This window comes from Carettochelys insculpta, chromosome 22 (assembly GCF_033958435.1).
Source record: "Carettochelys insculpta isolate YL-2023 chromosome 22, ASM3395843v1, whole genome shotgun sequence".
Lineage (NCBI taxonomy): Eukaryota > Metazoa > Chordata > Testudines > Carettochelyidae > Carettochelys > Carettochelys insculpta.
Genome location: NC_134158.1, coordinates 9,726,234 through 9,745,861, shown reverse-complemented (window position 1 = coordinate 9,745,861; position 19,628 = coordinate 9,726,234). Strand labels below are relative to the sequence as shown.

General features: G+C 64.7%; 2 protein-coding genes across 2 annotated transcripts; one reads left to right on the top strand and one right to left on the bottom strand.

Moving 5' to 3' along the window:
• Positions 1-1,474: 1,474 nt before the first annotated feature.
• Positions 1,475-14,040, top strand: DHX16 (DEAH-box helicase 16). Its single transcript, XM_075015916.1, is given in 21 exon segments — positions 1,475-1,815; positions 2,435-2,688; positions 2,812-2,974; positions 3,899-3,955; positions 4,545-4,673; positions 4,675-4,800; positions 5,341-5,568; positions 6,478-6,666; positions 7,062-7,172; positions 7,555-7,670; positions 8,043-8,253; positions 8,892-8,990; positions 9,096-9,248; positions 9,895-10,035; positions 10,203-10,365; positions 11,767-11,885; positions 12,055-12,122; positions 12,216-12,378; positions 12,633-12,794; positions 12,877-13,050; positions 13,538-14,040. Coding segments are annotated over 21 exon segments (3,156 nt in total). The 5' UTR covers positions 1,475-1,614; the 3' UTR covers positions 13,667-14,040.
• Positions 14,041-14,180: 140 nt separating this feature from the next.
• C22H6orf136 (chromosome 22 C6orf136 homolog) lies at positions 14,181-18,593 on the bottom strand. The gene is made up of 6 exons (XM_075015917.1): positions 18,396-18,593; positions 16,841-17,341; positions 15,995-16,083; positions 15,409-15,609; positions 14,565-14,634; positions 14,181-14,482 (listed from the first exon to the last, which is right to left on the bottom strand). Exons 1-6 carry the CDS (start codon positions 18,513-18,515, stop codon positions 14,324-14,326), a joined length of 1,140 nt encoding a protein of 379 aa, XP_074872018.1. The 5' UTR covers positions 18,516-18,593; the 3' UTR covers positions 14,181-14,323.
• Between the last annotated feature and the right edge of the window lie 1,035 nt (positions 18,594-19,628).

Below are 19,628 nucleotides of genomic sequence, written 5' to 3'. Positions count from 1 at the left end.
GCTGCTAACAGCCGAACATCGGCTTGTGCAAGGGCGGGGGGTGGGTGAAAGCAGGGCCACGTTGATAGGTACCATTACAGCGAGAGCTTGATGAGCGTGACAGCGGCAGCTCCTAGCACAACTAAGATGCACAGCATGGGGGAGCTGCTGCTCTTGCTTATATGGTGCCTAGATGGGAGCTGCTGGCCATAAGGGGGCAGCTTGCACATGGGTCATTATGGTAAGACCCCAGTACTATCTGGGGCTAATGAGCTAGTAATTATGGTAGAGGACCGACTCAAAGCAGGGTCCCACACAGTGACCTTGATTGTACTGACCTTTTTGGTTGGCTCTGTGGCCGAACACAGGTGCAGAGCCCACTTGGGATGCTCCTGTCCCCTGCTAATAACAGCACAGGACCAGGCCAGAGCTCATGCATTGTTAATTACGGTACAGACCTGAATGGAGGCTGCTGCTTCCATTACAGTAATTACGGCACCCACACAAACTGGTCGTAGAGGGTTAATAATGGCACATGCCTAACGGCACGTGTGTGGCTCATAGGCCTGCAGTTACAGTCAAGACCTGAGTTCTCCATGTGGTGCCTCCCCATCAAGCGAGTGGGAGGATCCAAGCCGGGCTGCGTTCTGGACTGCAGCTAGTGTGATGGGAATTACGGTAAAAGTCCCAACAAGCACCTGTAATTACAGCAGAAGGCAGGAGGGTGTGTCTCAGACCTGTGTCATTACGGTAGGGAGCCCCGTTGTGGTGCCTCATGTTCCTCTCATTAGTGAGTGGAGGATGAGCAAATGGTAGCCCTGTAATTACGGTCAAAGGGGCCTGGCCTGAGAAGGAGAGGGCTGTGTTGCTATAATTACAGAGCCATGTCTTGCAAGAAAAGGCACAACTCGTTTTCCTGTAATTACGGTAAAGAGTCAGCTGAAGATTGTTCTCATATTCCTGCAATTATGGTAGGACGTCTGGAAAGGTTACAACTCATTTTCCTAAACATTGCGTAAACCGTCAGCTGGATATGGCGCTCGTTTTCCTGTATTTACGGCAGGATGTCGCACGCATTATCCCATAATTATAAGGTGCAGAGGCAGCTGGAGATGAGGGCTAATATTATTGTAATTACGGTACGAAGGCTGGCGAAAGCGACTCGTTTTTTTTTTCCCATAAATACGGTGCGGAACCAGCTGCAGACAGTACTCCTATGCTGGTAATTACGGTAGAAGGTCAGGCTGGGGAAGGCGTAACGCGCTGAAGTATATTTACGCTCCTCAGCTGCAAATGGAATTCGTATTCCTGTAATTACGGTAGGAAGTGCGGCTGCGGCAACGCACCTCCCCCCCCCCCCTTGACAATAAAGCGCCGGCCTTAAAAGGGGAGGTTCATATTCCTGTAATTACGACCAAAAACTTTTTTTTTTTATTTGCGGTGACTATACCGTTCATTACGATAGCGGGTGGGGCGGACCCACGTGCCTCTGAGAGCCGCCGTTCATAGCCAGGTCATTACGGTAGAGGGCGGGGCTGTCACCTCCTTCCGGCCCGGCGGCGGCGGGCCCGGAAGCGGCCCGTCACGTGGCCCGGAAGCGGGGTACGGTGGCCCGGAGAGCGGGAGGCGCGCGCGATGGCGGCGCTGGAGCGCTGGGTGTCCGGGGAGCTGCACGCGCTGCTGGGGCTGAGCGAGCGGCACGTGGTCGGCTTCCTGGTCGGCCTGGCCCGGCGCAGCCGCAGTCCCGACGAGCTGCTCAGCCGCCTGGAGGAGACGGAGACGCTGCGCGTGAGCGAGCCGGCCGTGCGCGCCTTCGCGCGGCGCCTCTGGGAGCAGGTGGGCGGGGCCTGAGGGGCGGGGAGGAGGGGCCACGTTGGAGTGGGCGGGGCCAGAGGGACGGAGGGGGTGGGGCTAGTGGAGCTGACGGGGAGGGGCCACGTTGGAGTGGGAGGGGCTAGCGAGCTGAGGGCGGGGCCAGTGGGGCTGGGGGGAGGGGCAGGTCGGGGGGGCAGCAGCACTGGGGGGGGAAGGGGGCGGGGCTTTGGGGAAGGAGCCCCAGTGGGGGAGGGCTGAAGGGGAGGGGAACCCCAAAAGGGGCAGGGCCAGTGGGGCTGAGGGGCGGGGCCGATCTGGAGGAGATGGGGGTGGGGCTGGGGAGAGGAGGAGACCCCGGGGGGAGCAGGGGCAGAGGAGAGGGAGGTTAAGCCAAGTGGGGAGCATCCTTAGAAGTGAGTGGGCGTGGCCTATGCGGAGTGGGGGTGTGGCTTGTGGGAGGGTGGGCGGGGCTAGCCATTGGAGCGAGGCCGCTAGCAGGGATGGGGTGAGAGGGGGAGGATCGTGTGGGGAGGGGGTGGGGCCTGTGCACTAAGGGGGAGGAGCTTATGGGGGAGGCCTCGGGGCTGGCTGTGCAGCGTTATTAACCCCCTTCCCTTTCTCTCCCCTGCCCCCATCTCAGATCCCACGTCCGGCCCCGCAGGAGCGTCCGGCCCGGGTGGCCGAGCGCGAGGCCCTGGCCCTGCAGCAGAAGAACCGCTCCTACCAGCTGCTGGAGGACAGCGAGGAGGAGGAGGAGGGAGGGGATGGGGGTGCTGCCCCAGGCTCCAAGCGCCGCCCCGAGGGGAGGAAGTACAAGAAACGGCGCAAACACCTGCGCCGGAAGCAGGAGACGGCGTCCGAGGAGGAGGAGGAGAACGAGGCGGAGAGGCAGCTGTGAGTTCACCTCGGCTGGGGGGCTGGAGGCGGGGTGTGGGTGGGGGGGAGTCCCCTGCATTGCGGATCCCCAGAAGTGGGTCTTGCCCTGACTGCGGGGTCTTCCCCTCTCCCCGGGGGCAGGGAGCCAGCCCCGTCCCGGGAGGGGCCGGACTCGGAGGACGAATGGGACCGCAGCGAGCGGGAGCGGCTGCAGGACCTGGAGGAGCGCGACGCCTTCGCTGAACGGGTCAAGCGCAAGGACAGGGAGCGGACCAGGAACATCCTGGAGCGGTCGGATAAGAAGGTCAGAGCCCGTCCCGCAGCCGGCAGCCTTCCCAGCTCTGCCGCTGCGTCTGGGACCCCTCTGTCCTGCCCGCTGCTGGGCTTCGTGGGTCCCACCCCCAGCGGGTGCAGATCCTCCTCAGACCCCCCCCCCACCTGCTGCTGGGATGATGCCTGCAGAGGGGATCCTCTCCTGAGTCCCGGACCCTGGTGGTTTTCGACCAACGTGCCGTGGCACACCGGTGTGCCGCAAGAACTGCCCAGGAGTGCCCTGAAATTTGGTCAGTTTCTCCTCCTTTTGGCTCTTTGCAGAAGCAGGCGGAAACTGACCACCCTGCACCCGCTGAGGTGCAAGCAGCAAGGTTGCCCGAGTCCCAGCTGGCTCGGGGTTCGTCACTTGCCCCCGGGGGTGGCTCTTCGCAGAGCCGCCCTGAGGGGGAACAGCGACCCCGCAGGACCAGATGCTGATTTCCGGCCCGAATGGGCTGGCAGGGAGCTGCCCCCAGGGGGAGGGACGTGGTTTAAATGCCCCATCCGGGCTCCACCAGGCCGGCGGGGAGGGGAGCTGCTTTCAGCGGTTGGGGCCGGTTATGAACACGTTCCTGTGTTCGCTGCCTGAGACGGTGCGTTCTGCGCTGGGTCCTGGTTTTGCTGGTCGTACGCGCTGCTGTGGTGCAGCCCGTCTAGTAAGACCACAACCCCTAGTCAGCCTCGGTAAACGGGATGTCGACAAGCCATCAGTACCGCTGGCCGTGGCCCCGGGCTTGTTTCTCTCGCAGCAGCGTGTTGTGTGATGGGCCAGGTGGAGAAGCGCTGGTGGAGGGGGTCTGTCCGCAGCCCCACCTGACCCAAGAGGAACGGGGATTTGGGTTTGCTTTGCGCAAGGGGAAAGGCCGTTTCCGCCGCCTGATGGGCGTCTCTCCCCCTCGCCCGTCGCTGGGTGCAGGCCTACGAAGAGGCGCAGAAGCGACTGAAGATGGCGGAAGAGGACCAGAAAACCATGGTGAGAGCCGTGGGGTTTCTGTGCTGTTTCTGGCTGGCCCCGCAGCTGACTGAAGCTAACCAGCGCGGTATCCTTCACTCCGTGCCATCCCCGAGCAGACCAGAGGGGGCCATGCATCCCCAGGCCCTCACGTCCCGCCAGGGAGTGAACCCGTAGTCCCACTAATGTTGTCCATCCGGGTGCGGAATAAATTTTGTCCCCAAGTGGATGTGTGCTGCCCCCCGAAGCAGAAGCTGCCGGCACTCTGCTGGGCAGCATCTGACTCTCTCCTGGGCGGTTGCCCATGTAGTCAGCTTACGGGGAACACTGAATAGAACCCAGGCGTCCTGGTTCCCAGCCGCCACTCTAACCTATTGGCAGGGGAATGGAGCCGAGAGTTGGAGGTGGAACCCAGGAGTCCTGGCTCCCAGCTCCCTCCCCCGTTCTAACCACTGGACCCCACACCCTTTCCCGGAGCCGGGGAGAGAACCCAGGAGTCCTGGCTCCCAGCCCCCGCCCCTGCTCTAACCGCTAGACCTCGCGCCCCGCCCCAGCTGGGGCTAGGCCCCAGGGGTTGCTGGTGGGCTCAGCCCCTGTCCCTCCCGCCCAGGTCCCGGAGCTGCGGAAGAAGTCGCGCCGGGAGTACCTGGCCAAGCGGGAGCAGGACAAGCTGGAGGACCTGGAGGCAGAGATCCTGGACGAGGAGCTTCTGTTCTCGGGGCTGGAGCTGACGGCGGTCCGAGCGGCGGGAGCTGGAGTACAAGCAGCGGGTGCGCGACCTGGCCAAGGACTACAAGCAGGCGGGCGAGCAGGAGAGGCTGGAGAAGAGCAACCGCTACTACATGCCCGAGGAGAGCCGGGGCAAGGTACTCCCGGGGGGCAGCCGGGGGTGCAAGTCATGTGATCTGCAGGGGAAACCCCACTGAAGGCAGGGGGAGGGGCAAAGCGGGTATCCTTCCTGTGGGGGAGAGGGGCAGTGGGTGGGGGAGGGGAGAGGCAGGTGTCCTTCCTGTGGGGGGAGGGGAGAGGTGGGGGGAGGGGAGAGGCGGGTGGGGGAGGGGAGGGTGTGTTTCCCACGGGGGGGAGGGGCGAGTCGGGTGTCTTTCCCATGGGGGAGGGGCGAGGTAGGTGCGGGAGGGGAGGGGCAGGCGTCCTTCCCATGGACGGCAGGAGGGACCAGCCCCCCCCACAGGCGGGCGCTGCGGGGGGTGGGCGCAGAGGCGGTCGGCCTGGCAGGCGAGGGGTCCCCCGGGGTTGGCCCCGTGCGGGCGTTACTGAGCCAGCGTCGCCCGGGGGGGTGAGGGGAGCGTCTCCCCTGGGTGCTGCGGAAGGGCCGGGGCGGGGGAGGGGGGCAGCCTGCCCCCCGGGCGCCCGTCACCCCCGGCCCCTCTCCCCGCCCCCGGCAGAAGATCCCCGAGCGCTACGAGGAGCCGGCGGCGGCGGAGGGACGGGCCACACCGCGGGAGGAGCAGCGGCGCTGGGAGGAGGAGCACATCGGGGCGGCCGCCCTGCGCTTCGGGGCCCGCGACGCTGCCCAGCGCCACCCCCGCAAGGACTACGACTATGTGCTGGAGGAGGAGGAGATGGTTCACTTCGTCAGCGCCGTGCAGATGCAGGGCACGGCCCAGGCCCAGGTGAGCCGGGGGGCGGGACCGGCCAGCTCTGGGGGTGGGGTACGGGGCGCCCGGACCCATGAGTGTCTGCACCACGCAGCCGCCACTTTGAGCCAATTTCGGAAGAGCCGACGGCTAGCGTCAAATTGGAGGAGCGTCTCTTTCGGGAGAGGGGCCGCGTAGCCAGGGAATAGGGGCTGTTCCGAAATAAGCCATTCCGGAGTAGTTTGTTCTCCTGTGGGGACGTAACGTGGTGTTTCGGATTCCGGGGGTTCTGCTCCGGCTCTTTGGTGTGTGGACACGCTACTTCGGAATAAGTTTTTATTTGTTCCAGGGCTCCCCTGTGGTGCAGACACGTTATTCTGGAGTAGCCTGTTTGGGGAATAACAACTCTGGAGTGACTTATTCCAGAATAATTTTGTAGTGTAGACATACCCAAAAGGAGCAGTCCCCATGGGGAGAGCCCAGGGATCCCTCTGTGGGTCTGACTCACATTTGGACATCCAGTCCTCTCTCACACCCTGCCCTTTACCTTCTGGTCTTCTCTGGCACTGGGAGGACCAAAAACTCTATGGGTTTGACTCCCCTCTGAAGATCTAGCCCTCTCTCACACCCGGCCAGGCATGTCCTGGTCCTCTCTGGCACCTGGAGGACCAAAAACTCTATGTGTTTGATGACCATCTGAAGATCTAGCCCTCTTTCACACCCTGCCCTGCATCTCCTGGTCCTCTCTGGCACCTGGAGGACCAAAGTCTCTGTGGGTTTGACCACCGTCTGGAGATCCAAGCCTCTGTCACACCCTGCCAGTCATCTTCTGGTCCCCTCTGGCACTGGGAGGACCAAAAACTCTATAGGTTTGACTCCCACCTGGAGATCCTGCCCCGGGGGCAGGAAGTGCGCATCTGACAGGCCTCCCGTCCTGCTGCCCAGGAGGAGAAGCCGGAGCTGTCCGAGGCGGCGCGGCGGAGAATGTCCATGCAGGAGGTGCGGCGCAGCCTGCCCGTCTACCCCTACCGCCAGGACCTGCTGGCGGCCATCGGCGAGCACCAGATCCTCATTATCGAGGGGGAGACGGGTTCCGGGAAGACCACGCAGATCCCCCAGTACTTGTACGAGGAGGTAAATGGGTGCCAGGGGCCAGGTTGGGAGAAGTGGGGCGGGGGGCCCTTCTCTCCCAGTTAGCGCTGACCCAGTGCTAGGGGGCGCTGTGTGGCAGGGGAGAGGGCTGGGAGGCTGCAGTAGGGGGCGCAGTTTCTCAGACCACAGTGCAGCGGGGCGGCCTTAGGGGGCGCTGTGCTGCAGGGAATAGGCTGGGAGGTTCAGTAGGGGGCGCTCTACCTTGGCAGTGAGTGCTGACCCCAGCCGCACCCCTCGCCAGAGGTGGCTGCATCACAGCACCAGGGCGGGGGGAACAATCTCCGTGCAGCTTCACTGTGAGCCTGTCCTCAAGCTGCTCTACCCCAGAAACAGCTGCATTTCGGCCAAGCCCCTCGCCAGCGCGTTGCCTTTGCCAGGGCTACACGGACAAGGGGATGAAGATCGGCTGCACCCAACCCAGGCGAGTGGCGGCCATGAGCGTCGCAGCCAGAGTCTCCCAGGAAATGGGAGTGAAGCTCGGTAACGAGGTACGGGGTCGTTAGGCCCGGCCCCCTCCCCTGAGCCAGCCCCACTAGAGACCAGGGGCCCTGGGCCCCTTTCCCCACTGTCTGAGCCAGGCAGCCCCCTTGCCCTGGGCCAGATCAGAGCCAGTGCCCCTAGAGGGTCCCCCCTCCAACCCAATCTCCCACCCCTGCCCCAGAGCCAGGCACCCCCCCCACACTTCTCCCATTAAGCACCGGGGTGCAGAGCAGCCCATGAAAGACCCAAAGAGCGGCGGGTTCGAACCGCCCCCTTCTCCCCCAAACGCCCCCGGAGCAGAGCGCACGACCCGCTCTCATTGGCGGCCAGGAGCCGGGCGTGCTGGGTTGCCATTGGCCGTAGCAGGGGCTGATCCCGCCTCCCCGGCAGGTGGGTTACAGCATCCGCTTTGAGGACTGCACCTCGGAGCGCACGCGGGTGAAGTACATGACGGACGGCATGCTGCTGCGAGAGTTTCTCACCGAGCCCGACCTCGCCAGCTACAGGTCAGCCTCACGGGGAGCCCCGGGGGCCGCCCAGCTGATTGGCCCCTGCGCCCGCAGGCGGTGTGTCTCAAGGTGGTGTGTGGCCGCACGCGCCTCGGCGCACCCAGGAAAATTTATTCCTCCCCGGGGGCGGAAAAAATGAGGGGATGCTACTAGGGGGCGCTGGGCTGCAGGGGAAGGAGCCTCAGTAGGGGGCGCCCTCCCCAAGCAGTGTGAACCCCAGGAGGGCACCAGGGGGTGCTGCGCTGAAGGGGAAGGAGCCTCAGTAGGGGGCGCCCTCCCGGGCCAGTGTTGCACCCAGGGTGGACCAGGGGGCGCTGTGCTGCAGGGGGGCAGGGTTGTTCCTGATCCCTCTGCCCCCACCCCCGGCAGCGTGATCATGATCGACGAGGCCCACGAGCGCACCCTGCACACCGACATCCTCTTCGGGCTGATCAAGGACATCGCCCGCTTCCGGCCGGCGCTCAAGGTGCTGATCGCCAGCGCCACCCTGGACACCGAGCGCTTCTCCACCTTCTTCGACGAGGCGCCCGTCTTCCGCATCCCCGGGCGCCGCTTCCCCGTCGACATCTACTACACCAAGGTGTGGGGGGCGGCCCCGGTCCCCTTCCCGCTCCCAACCAGCCAGGGGAGGAAAGGGCTCAGCTGGCTGCCCGGGTTACACGCAGCCCGCGGGGCCCTTGGCTACGTGGGAGAAGTCAGCCCGCCGCTAGGCACGGAGGCCAGGCCTGGGGAAACTGAGGCACCCACGCAGCCGAAGCAGGGGCATCGCAGGTCCCAAGAGGGTGGGGGTGTTGGGACAGGACCGTCGTGAGGGGCTGGGGAAGGGTGGAGAAGATGGGGGCAGGGGGGGTTGTGTGAGCAGGAGGAGGTGGGGGAGGATATTGTTGGAGGGGGGAGACACGACCCACGGGGAGGCGGGGCCAGAAAGAGGGGACGGGGCATAACCTAGCGGGGCCGCATGGCCAGTAGGGGCTGGCATGGGGAGGCGTGGCCAGGAAGAAGGGGTGGAGCCTGGCAGAGGCGGTGCGTGGAGGCGGGGCAGAACCTCGCAGGGGGTTGTGGCCAGGAGGGCACCGGGGATGGGCTGTGCCCCAAGGGAGGGCGCCGAGGGCTTGCTAAGGGGGAACCCCATAGCCAGGCAGAGGGGTGGGGGAGGGACGGTCCACGCCGTGGGTCAGGGAGGGGCGGGGCTGACCTCTGACCCCCCCTCCCCCCCAGGCCCCCGAGGCCGACTACCTGGAGGCCTGCGTCGTGTCGGTGCTGCAGATCCACGTCACCCAGCCGCGCGGCGACGTCCTGGTCTTCCTCACCGGCCAGGTAAGCGCTGCCCCTCCCCCTGCCGGGCCTGGCCCTGGCCCCGGCCCCGCCCCCGCCGCCTCTGACCCCGCCCCGCCTCTGACCCCGCCCCGCCTCTGCCGGCAGGAGGAGATCGAGGCCTGCTGCGAGATGCTGCAGGAACGCTGCCGCCGCCTGGGCTCCAAGATCCCCGAGCTGCTGGTGCTGCCCATCTACGCCAACCTGCCCTCCGACATGCAGGCCAAGATCTTCGAGCCCACCCCGCCCGGAGCCCGGAAGGTGGGGGCGGAGCCTGGGGGGGGGGGGCTCCGCTGGGTGGGAGAGGGGCTTGGTGCTTTGGGGCTAGGTGTGTTTGTGGGAGGGGCTTAGCCCATGGGGGTGTGGCTTCGGAGCTAGATGCGTTTGTGGGAGTGGCTTAGCCCTTGGGGCCTTGATGTTTGTGGGAGGGGCTTAGGCCTTGGGGGTGTGGCTTCAGGTTGAGATGCATTTGTGGGTGGGGCTTTGCTGTTGGGGCCTAGATGTTTGTGGGTGGCGCTTAGCCCTTTGGGGTGTGGCTTCCGGGGTAGATGTGTTTGTGGGTGGGGCTTAGCCCTTTGGGGCGTGGCTTCGGGGGGTAGATGTGTTTGTGGGTGGGGCTTAGCCCCCTGGGGGCGTGGCTTCAGGGCTTGGGTGTTTGTGGGTGGGGCTTAGCCCCCTGGGGGCGTGGCTTCAGGTGTTGGGGGCTGTGCAGGGCAGAAAGATGTTTGTGTGGAGGATGGTGGTAGCAAGGGGGGGCTTGAGGGTGGGACTAGGAGGAGGAGCTAAGATGGGGCGGGGCTTAGGAACATAGCTGTTGAACAGATTCTGTGGGGGGAGGAGCCTCTCTCCCGTGGGCTTGTCCCACCCCTTCCCCACCCCTGAACTGAGGGCGTCCCACCCCGCCCAGGTCGTCGTGGCGACTAACATCGCCGAGACTTCCTTGACGATCGACGGGATCATCTACGTCATTGACCCGGGGTTCTGCAAGCAGAAGAGCTACAACGCTCGCACCGGCATGGAGTCGCTGATCGTCACGCCCTGCTCCCGGGTACGGCCACCCCCGCCCCCCCACCGGGGGCTGCTCCCCAGCCCCAGCAGATACAGGGCAGCCCCCATCTTCCCGCAGGCAAGGCCTGGCTGAGCGCCAGCTTATCGCCTCTCACCGGGGGGTTGGGTGATCTTGTCTCAGTCCCCTTTCCACCTCCTCCTCCCCAGGCCTCCGCCAACCAGCGGGCAGGCCGGGCCGGGCGCGTGGCTGCCGGGAAGTGCTTCCGCCTCTACACAGCCTGGGCCTACAAGAATGAGATGGAAGAGACCACGGTGCCTGAGATCCAGAGGACCAACCTGGGCAACGTGGTGCTGCTGCTGAAAAGTTTGGGTGAGGAGAAGGCGCGGTAGCAGGGCACGTGGAGCGCCCGGGACGGGAAGGGGCAGAGGGACAGAACCTTGTCCCCCAGCCTGACCCCCAAGGGGGAGAAAACTCATACGTGTGGTTGAAATCAGCTCTGGTTTATTAACCACAGGTAACTGCCAAGAAAATAGCCCCTTTAAAATTAAATGTGCAAAGCTGAGAGCCGGGTCGAGGCCTCTGTTTTAGCGCAGCTGCTCCCGGCCTGGGTTTCAATGGCGGTCGTAGCCAAGCAGCCACCTGAAGTTTTAAAAGCGCTCACGGTGCTGCGCGACTGGCTGAGCGCCGCGGCTAATTCTGCCTCCAGGCGCTAAGCCAGCCGTCGCCTCTTCTGCAGGGGCCCCGAGAATGTTTTTGTCGGTTCGTTCACGGGCTTCAGCCTAATGCTGAGGTCGTTCGCCGCTAAGAGACCTCAGACTAGGTGAGGTTTTCCTCTTCCCCTCCAAGGAGGCTAGGATGAGCTCTACTAGTTCTAAACTCTTGCAGCTGCTACACACCGGAAAACATTCAGGTCATTTGGCTGGCTACAGACAATGTTTTCTTTGGTTAACAAATGGGTTAGTTTTCTGTGCAAAACACATTTACAGAAACGTTTATTTCTTATGGCTCCAGTCATTCAGAACTTCTTTACCGTGCTGGTTTTGTGCAAATCCTCACGTCCAATTTCCATCCCAGGCCGGCTCTTGACTGTGCGCCGTGGGGAAGCAGCGCATCAGCCCTGAGCTGGCCGGGAGAGGGACACACACCCAGGCGACTTGCAGCCCCTTAAGTCTCTGCTGAGTGAGGGGCTCTGGGCCAAGAAGGCAGAGGCTGGCCTTGCAGCTGCCTGCCTGCGCCACCCGCCCCTGCCCTGCCCTGCCCCCTTCCCACCGCCGAGTCTGAGAAGCAGGTTTCTCGCATCCCCTCCCCTCCCACTGTCCACCCAGGTGGGGTTGGGGATGTCACGTCTCCCCTTTCCCCCGCAGACAGCTGGGGGAGAGCCTGGAGGGGGACACGCTGGGGCTGGGCTGTCTTCCACCGACCCAGCTGAGGAGCAGAACAAGGGCCACCCTTCTCCCTCAGCTGAGGGCCCTCTTGGGTGGGGGCAGATGGGTGCCAGAACTGTAGGAAAGGCTCCCGCTAGCCGGCAAAGCCCTGCCTCTTAATTTACTTAGGAACGAAGCTGTTGGCAGTAGGCCCATTAGTGACTTTAAAAACATCTCGCCGGCCCTGGGGCCGCCTGTCTCCAAGATATCTGGCCCTTGGTGTAATGGCTCCTAGGCAGGGAGGCCCGAAGTACCACCTCCAGCTGTTCTGGAGAACAGGGATTTGCCTCCACACCTCCTGCTGGCCAGTCTAAAATCAACCCCCGCTCTGTCCTCTGCCCCGCAGGCATCAACGACCTCATCCACTTCGACTTCATGGACCCGCCCCCGCACGAGACCCTGGTGCTGGCCCTGGAGCAGCTGTACGCCCTGGGGGCGCTCAACCACCTCGGGGAGCTCACCAAGGTTAGGGGAGAGGGAGTCAGCCGGCTGCTGACTCCAGGGCAGGGGGTCGGGAAGGAATCTTCTCCCCCGTGCCGCTCTCCTTCCATGCTCCGGCGCCGGGACCACAGAGCTAGCTGGCCGAGCAGAAGACAAAGGCACCTGTCTCTAACAGCATCTCTCTCCCCCACAGCTGGGCCGGAAGATGGCAGAGCTGCCGGTGGACCCCATGTTGTCCAAGATGATCCTGGCTTCCGAGCAGTGAGTCCTTTCCAAAACTCTCCTGCCCACCTGTCCCTGGCTCCTTTCCCGTACCCCGGCCGGCCAGGTCCCCTTCTAACGCTGCCTCCGCAGGTACAAGTGCTCTGAGCAGATCCTCTCCATCGCGGCCATGCTGTCCGTCAACAACTCCATCTTCTACCGGCCCAAGGACAAGGTGGTGCACGCCGACAACGCCCGCATGAACTTCTTCCTGCCCGGCGGGGACCACCTGGTGCTGCTCAACGTCTACAACCAGGTGAGGGGGCAGGGAATGGCCACAAGGTCCTGGCCCCTGGGGCACTGGCTGCTGTCCAGCCCCTGGTCCTGGGGCTGGACTGGCACAGGGGTAAGGAAGGGGACCTGTGCTTCCCCCACAGGTGCTCGGGCTGCAAGCCAGCGCTCGGGGGGTGGTAACACGATGTGGGAGACCCAAGGGAAGGGTCGGCCCGTTGTCCCTGTGGGGGGCCCTGGCTCTTGGCTGCAGCAGGCTGACACTCGTTCCCCCGCCAGTGGGTGGAGAGCGGTTTCTCCATGCAGTGGTGCTACGAGAACTTCATCCAGTTCCGCTCCATGAGACGGGCCCGGGACGTGAGGGAGCAGCTGGAGGGGCTGATGGAGCGCATCGAGGTGGACCTCACCTCCAGCGAGGGGGACTACGCTCCCATCCGCAAGGTGACCCCTTCCCCTCGGCGCCCCAGCCCCCGCCCCTCTGCCTCCACCGCCCCCGGCTGACGCTCCCCGCTCTACCTCCCAGGCCATCACCGCCGGCTTCTTCTACCACACGGCCCGCCTGACCCGCACCGGCTACAAGACGGTCAAGCACCAGCAGACGGTCTTCATCCACCCCAACAGCTGCCTCTTCGAGGAGCAGCCCCGCTGGCTCATCTACCACGAGCTGGTCTTCACCACCAAGGAGTTCATGAGACAGGTGGGCCACGCCGAGAGCTGGGCCTCCAGCCCCTCTCTGGGGCCAAAGCCTCATGGGATGCAGCTGCCCCACCACGCGAGGCGTCGGGTGCCCACGCAGTGGGGCCAAGGAATGCTCCTTCATTGCGGCACTGAGTCCTCCACCCAGCAGAGGGCGTGTGTGGGGGGCCACGCTGAAAAGGGGAAGGCCCTGCTCTGCCCCTTATCCCTTCTGCTTCCTGCTGGGGGGTGGAGTTAGACCTCATTAGCATAAAGGAGGTGCAGCTTAGCTCATTTAAGGGGCTGGGGTGGTATTTTGGACCGCTGCCCAGCAACCTGCAGTTGGGCCCTGAGCCACCAGGGGGTGCCGCAACAGAGGCCACCTGTGTCCGTACTGAGCTCTGCCAGTTAGTTCACACCATGGAGGTTCCCGCGGCACGCGAGAGGTCCCAGGTTCGAGTCCTCCTGCAGGCAGTTCCGGGAACAGCTGCCTTCCCTCCCTCCCGCAGGTCACAGAGATCGACAGCATGTGGCTGCTGGAGGTGGCCCCTCACTACTACAAGGCGAAGGAGCTGGAGGACGCGGCGGCCAAGAAGCTGCCCAAGAAAGTGGGCAAGACCCGGGAGGAGCTGCGCTAGAGCCCGCAGCCGACCCCCGCCGTCCAGGCCTGGGTTGCGGGGGAGGTGCCCCCTTTCCCACAGACTCTATAGTGCTGTCGCCCCCGGGGGCGGCAGAAACAAGACCCTTTTTAAATTAAGCCAGCCCTGGTCTCCTCCCTTTGTGGCCACAGCGCCCAGCCAGCTTTGCAGGAGGAGTGTAGGGTCAAGGCCAGGGGGACTTCAAGGGAGATCGGCCCTGGCGGAGCTGGCTGCTAACTCGTCCAGGGCTTTGGGTTTCTCAGGGATGGGGGGAGGCAGAGAGGAGCTGCTGTGTCCAGGGAATTGCCAGGAGCAGCTGCTGCCATCTTTGGAGGCCCAGGCCTGAGCTGGTGCTCTCAGCGGTTGGATGGGAGGCTCACTGGGGGGCAGAACTACCCCAGGGCTGAGGCCGTGGAGCCCCGGCGCCGCCTCTGCCCCAGGGCGGTGCTGGGGCTCCCCTCTCTCACGGCCCCTCGGCTCCCTGCCGTCCCAGAGCCACAGCCCTCAGCCCAGCCATGGCACCGCACCGCTTTATTATGTACAGTTTAAGTTACAGTGGTTCTCCACAGCGCTGGGCGCAGACCGGGCAGCGCACAGATCATGCAGAGGGGCCGCCAGGCTCAAGTCCCACCATCCAGCCCCCGCGCCGGGCCTGGCTCAGCTGTCCCTGCAACCCACTGCTGGCCCTTGCTGTTTGCCCGCCAGGATGGAGAAAAGCAGCTGCAGGGACGGCCTGTGCTCCGACAGGCCCAGGCCCACCAGGGCGGCCACCAGCAGCTTCTTCGCCTTGGGCACGTGCGGCTGGGCCGGCATCAGCTGCGGGGAAGGGAGGGGAGAGGTATTAAACACTGCAGTAGGCGGGTGGGCCGCTGGGAGCCCCGCCCGAGCCGACACTCACCTTGTCCACCCGGTGACAGCGGATCAGCCCCTTGGAGTCCAAGAAGAAAGTGGAATAGGCGTCGTAGCTCCTGTGGAGGGGGGAGACCAGTCAGCAGGGGCGCTAGGCTGCCTGCAGAGGTTCAGGGCCCAGTGAAGGACGCTCCCCCCACTCTGCTATAGAGCGTCTCTCTAAGGCAGCTGCTCCCGAGCTGATTCAGCCCATCTCTGCCACACAAACGCCCATGCTGCTACCTGGGGCGGGGCAGACTGGGGCTTCTCTGGCCACCCTGGAGCACTCCCCTCACCCGGGGTGGCCTGCAGGGCTAGAGGCCCCCTGAGCCAGCCCTGACCTGTTCACCAGCACCAGTAAGCCACCGCTCAGGTTAACCATTAGCATCCCTCTAAAACACATGCCACAAATTGTTTTCTGCCCAATAACTTCTCCCGCTGCCCTGGATTTGAGAAGCCCTCGGCTGTACGGCCCCCAGGGAGAGGGCACAGGCCCTTAACACCAGGGGATCACCAAAATCCTGTGGCTCTGAACAGCTTGGAGGCAGAGCCCGCCCGGCTGCGTGCTGTGAATGGTCGCAGGTGCTGCTGAGCACATATTTGGCAGCTCGGGGAGGAGCTGGGGGTAGGAAGAGGCCAGGACCTTGCGGCGGAGGCCCTCCTGGGAACGGCCCCAGCCTGGGGCTCAGCAGCGGTTACGCACGGGGCTCTGCCAAGCCCAGCCGGGCCGGCAGGGAAGGACAAAGGACGGCTGCGGCGCAATGGGAACACGAGCAGGGAGCGTGTGTACCCGGGCCCCAGCTCAGCGCCCCCCAAGGGAGGCTGGGCCTGAGCAGCACCGGCCCGGCTCTCACCTGAGCAGATCCCGCTTGTCCCGCCTGTAGAAGCGCAGCAGGAGGAGGTGGAAGGGCAGCCCTGTGAGCCGCCAGCGGGCCTGGATGCTCCAGTTCTCGGGGTGCTGCGTCAGCTTCAGCACCTCCAGCCGCAGGTTGGCGAAGTAACCCCAGGCCAGCAGGCGGCACAGGGCCAGCATCAGCTGGTACGTGGCTCGGCCCCTGCCGGGGGGGGGCAGGGGGAAGGCACATCAGGCAGGGCTGGGAGCTCCGGATGGAGGAATCCCAATTCCGCACGCACACCCCCAGGCCAGCGGAAGAATGGGCTGATCCAAACCCTGCCATCGGTAGTGGGAAGAATGGACCTGTCCTGGCTGCGCACAGTGTAGGACGCCCTCCCCCTTTTCTGAGCAGGATATGGACTCGTCCACACACACACCCCCCACCCAGGGATAGTGGGCTGGTCCCACCCCTCCCTGAATAGTGGCACAATCCCTCATATCTCCACCCCCAGCCCAAGGGAACAGTGGACTAGTCACACCTGTCCCCCCCCGCCCCCAGAAGTGGTGTGGTCCACAGCCCTGCCTCCCTCTGCCGTGGTACTGACCGAGTTCTCAGGGACAGGATCTCATTGACGAATTCCACGTCCTGGGAGTAGATCCCATAGTCCGGCACCTTCAGGAAGAAGTTCGGCAGCTGCAGGACAAGTGGGGGAGAGGGAGGGCTCTGTGAGGCAAGGGGGGCCCTGGCCCTGCTCAGCCACCGACTCGCTGTGCCCTTGGGCATCACAGAATCTCTGACCAGCAGTTCCCCAAAACACGGCTGTGCAGCGCCCAACCCGACGGGGCCCTGGTCTCAGCCGGGGCAGGGACCGTCTCTCGCTGTGTGTCTGTGCAGCGCCCAACCCGACGGGGCCCTGGTCTCAGCTGGGGCAGGGACTGTCTCTCGCTGTGTGTCTGTGCAGCGCCCGGCCCGACGGGGCCCTGATCTCAGCCGGGGCAGGGACCGTCTCTCGCTGTGTGTCTGTGCAGCACCCGGCGCGATGGGGCCCTGATCTCAGCTGGGGCAGGGACTGCTGTGAGCCCTGTCCTGTCCCTTAACGCACACTGCTGCAGGACAGGGCTGATGCTGACAGCCAGGGAGTGCTGCTTGGGGGGGAAAAACAGCCACCCACGCTCTCTACTCCGGCAATACATTCCCTTTACCCGCAGAGGGAAGGGGTCTTCCTGGCCTGGAGCATAGGATTACCAGCAGTTCCTCATTCTGGAGGAGATCAGAGACCCCTTCCAGTCGTGCGACCCCTCCCAGCAGCTGGCAGGTTACACAGAGCCAGCTCTGCCGCTCCGGAAGCCCAGAGGGGTACGGGGCTCGGCCAGGAGGGCTGGACAGAACCGAGGTGTTGCGCGGGCCTGGCACGGGCAGGGACAGTGGAAGACGTGGGATCCAGCAGTACCTCGTGCTGCAGCTTCTCGTACATGACGGCCAGGTGCTCTTCCATGCTAGGCTCATGGTTCCTGGGCGAGCCAGAGGTGGCGCTGGCGACGGTGGCCTGGAAGGGGGCCAGGGCCTGGCAGGGCACCCAGCAGGGTCTGCTGTGGAGCAGGCTGTACAGAGTGTCCTGGCAACCGTCCAGGCTGGTGCCGTCCCGCACAGTGATGTCGTCCTCCCGCTGCCCGTCCACAGTGGTGACTGAGGTCTCCATGGCCTCCAGAGGGGCAAGGGCTGCTGGCCGGCTGGGGCGCCCCTGCTCCAGACCCTGCAGCAGCTCGTGCAGGCTCAGCCTCTGCTCCAGGGTGCTTGTGTAGAAGGGGCTGCCTGCCAGGTCGGCCCCCAGCGGGGGCAACAGGGGGCTCCTGGCAGGTTCCACCTGTGGCTCCACCAGCGAGGAGTGGAACCTGGGGGGCAGGGCTAGGCTCGGCACCGGGGAGGCCTTATCCCAGCAGGAGGCCAGGTCCTGGAAAAGAGAAGAGATTAGCAGGGGTCAGGTTCACCTGGGGCTCTTGGGAGGGAAAAGGGCCGTACGAGCCCGTCTCACCTGCACCCCTCAACCCCCTGCACCACCCTGAGCTGGGACTGACTCTTGGGAGCTGAGCATGGATGGGCACAGCCGTGCTCCCCACCTCCCCCTCACCCAGGTCCCTGTTTCTGCATGGCTCCGCGCTCCCCTTCATCCATCCGCAGCCTCTGCACCCTGCAGTCTTCTGCCACCCTTCTGCGCCAGCCCCCCTGCCGGCCCCTGCACCCAGCCCCTGCACCCTCCAGCCCCCGCACACTGCACAGCCACAGCACCCAGCTCCCATGTGCTCTGTAGACTCGGTTGCTGCGCCTCCCAGCCCCTGGGCTTCCATACGCCCAGAACCCAGCCCCTGCGCCCTCCGACGACGCTGCTGCAATTGCTTTATCCCGCTCACGTACAGAAAAAATGTTATCCTGCGCACCGATGCATGTGGGGGGTGTACCACCCACAGACACACCCACCACCGTGCTCTGCTAATCAGCTGGGCGCCACTTGAATCTCCCCCGGGCGGCCGCCCCCACACTCAGCTGCCAGAGAAGGCTGCCCTCCAGCCCCTGCACTCCTGCAACGACCACCCTCCTGTCTTTGCAGCCCCCAGCCACTCTGCCCCACCCAGACCCACCCCTCATCGAGGCAGCACAGCAGCCCCACCCCTTGGCTCTGGTCCCACCTAGCCCCGCCCATCCGGCTCTGGCCACACCCCTTGTCATTAACCCGCCCCCTCTGCTCTGACCACGCCCCCTCGGGCTTTAGCCCCACCCCTGTGGCCCTAGCCCCCGCCCCTTCTGACATCAGCCCCTCCCCAATAGCTCTGGCCCCACCCCCCGGCATCAGCCCTGCCCCACTGGCTCCGGCCGTTCTCCGTACGGCTTTAGCTCCGCCCCATGAGCTCTGGCCACACCCCCTCCGGCGTGCGGCTCTCCCCATTGGCTCTGGCCCCGCCCCTCTGGCCTTGGCCCCGCCTCCCTCTGCCTGTGGCCACGCCCCTCACCTGCAGCCGCGCCCGGTAGCAGCAGCGCGGGGGCTCGCCCGCCCCCCAGGAGCAGCGCGGGGCCCAGCAGCGGGCGGCGGGGCCCAGGCGCCCGGCCACAGCCCGGCTGCGGTGGTACATGACGGACGCGCGGGGCGGCTCCGCTCAGCCGGCGAGACTTGCCCCCTGCTGCGCACGCGCCGCCGGCACTAACGGGCGCGGCGCGCAGGCGCACTGAAAAGCCGCGGCGCCCGGCCCCGCCCACCCGGCGGCTCCTGGGCTCCGCGCATGCGCCGCGGCCGGAAAAGCGGGCTCTGCCTCGCGCCGGGAAGGTGACCGCGCGGCCCACCAGGCGGCGCATGCGCCGGGGTGGGGGGAGGGCCGCCTCATTTGAAAAGCGTAAAGGGGCGTGAGCTCTCCCGCAGGCACGGGAGCCCTGCGGCACATGCGCACGAAGCCAAAAGAGGTGCGCGTGCGCACTAACACCACCCAGGAGCCTGGCGGGAGGGGGCCCTCTACGCATGCGCACGAAAGGCTTCGCCGTGAAAGCGCTAGGCGAGGCTGGATCCACTCGCGGGAGATCAGCCATCATAGGCCACGGGACAGAGTGGGCGGGGCTTAAACAGCGGGGGGGGGGGCTTGGAGGGAGGGGCTTAAACAGAGGGGAAGGGGCTTAACTCAGGAGGAGCTAAGGTGGAGGGGGCTTAACGCAAGGGGAGGAGCTATGTTAGAGGGAGGGGCTTAACACACAAGGGGTGGAGCTACATTAGAGGGCGGGGCTTAACACGTGGAGGGGCTGCATTGGAGGGCGGGGCTTAACACAAGGGGAGGGGCTTTACTCGCAGCAACGGAGCTACTTTGGGGGAAGGGGCTTAAACCTACAAGAGGAGGGGCTTAAACCACACAGGGGAGGAGCTACATTGGAGGGAGGGGCTTAAATACAAGAGGAGGGGCTTAGCCCATAAAGGGGCTGGGCACTGTTGGTGGACGGTGCGGAAGCTGAAGCCCACGCCTGTGTAGAGCACCCTGCCTATCCCCTATACTTCCCTTGCTGAGGTGAAGCCCCCTGGGCATGACAGAGTGTTCTACCCAACTTTTTTCCAATGAATGAGGACCTTTAGACTGGTGGGGGGATAACTCAGTCATCAGAGCATTGGCCTTGTAATCCGAGGGGTGCGAGGTCAATCCTCGGCAGGGGGGCTTTCCAGGGTGTGGGGTAGGTTAGGGACAAAAACCAATCTGTCAGGGATGGCA

What these genes read in the sequence shown, in the direction of transcription:
- C22H6orf136 (XM_075015917.1), bottom strand. Translation starts at nt 18,515, where the DNA reads ATGTACCACCGCAGCCGGGCTGTGGCCGGGCGCCTGGGCCCCGCCGCC. An exon ending in GACAAGCGGGATCTGCTCAG is followed by an intron (nt 14,635 to 15,408) that starts GTGAGAGCCGGG and finishes CCCCCTCCACAG; the next exon opens with GAGCTACGACGCCTATTCCA. An exon ending in GCTGTCACCGGGTGGACAAG is followed by an intron (nt 14,483 to 14,564) that starts GTGAGTGTCGGC and finishes CCTTCCCCGCAG; the next exon opens with CTGATGCCGGCCCAGCCGCA.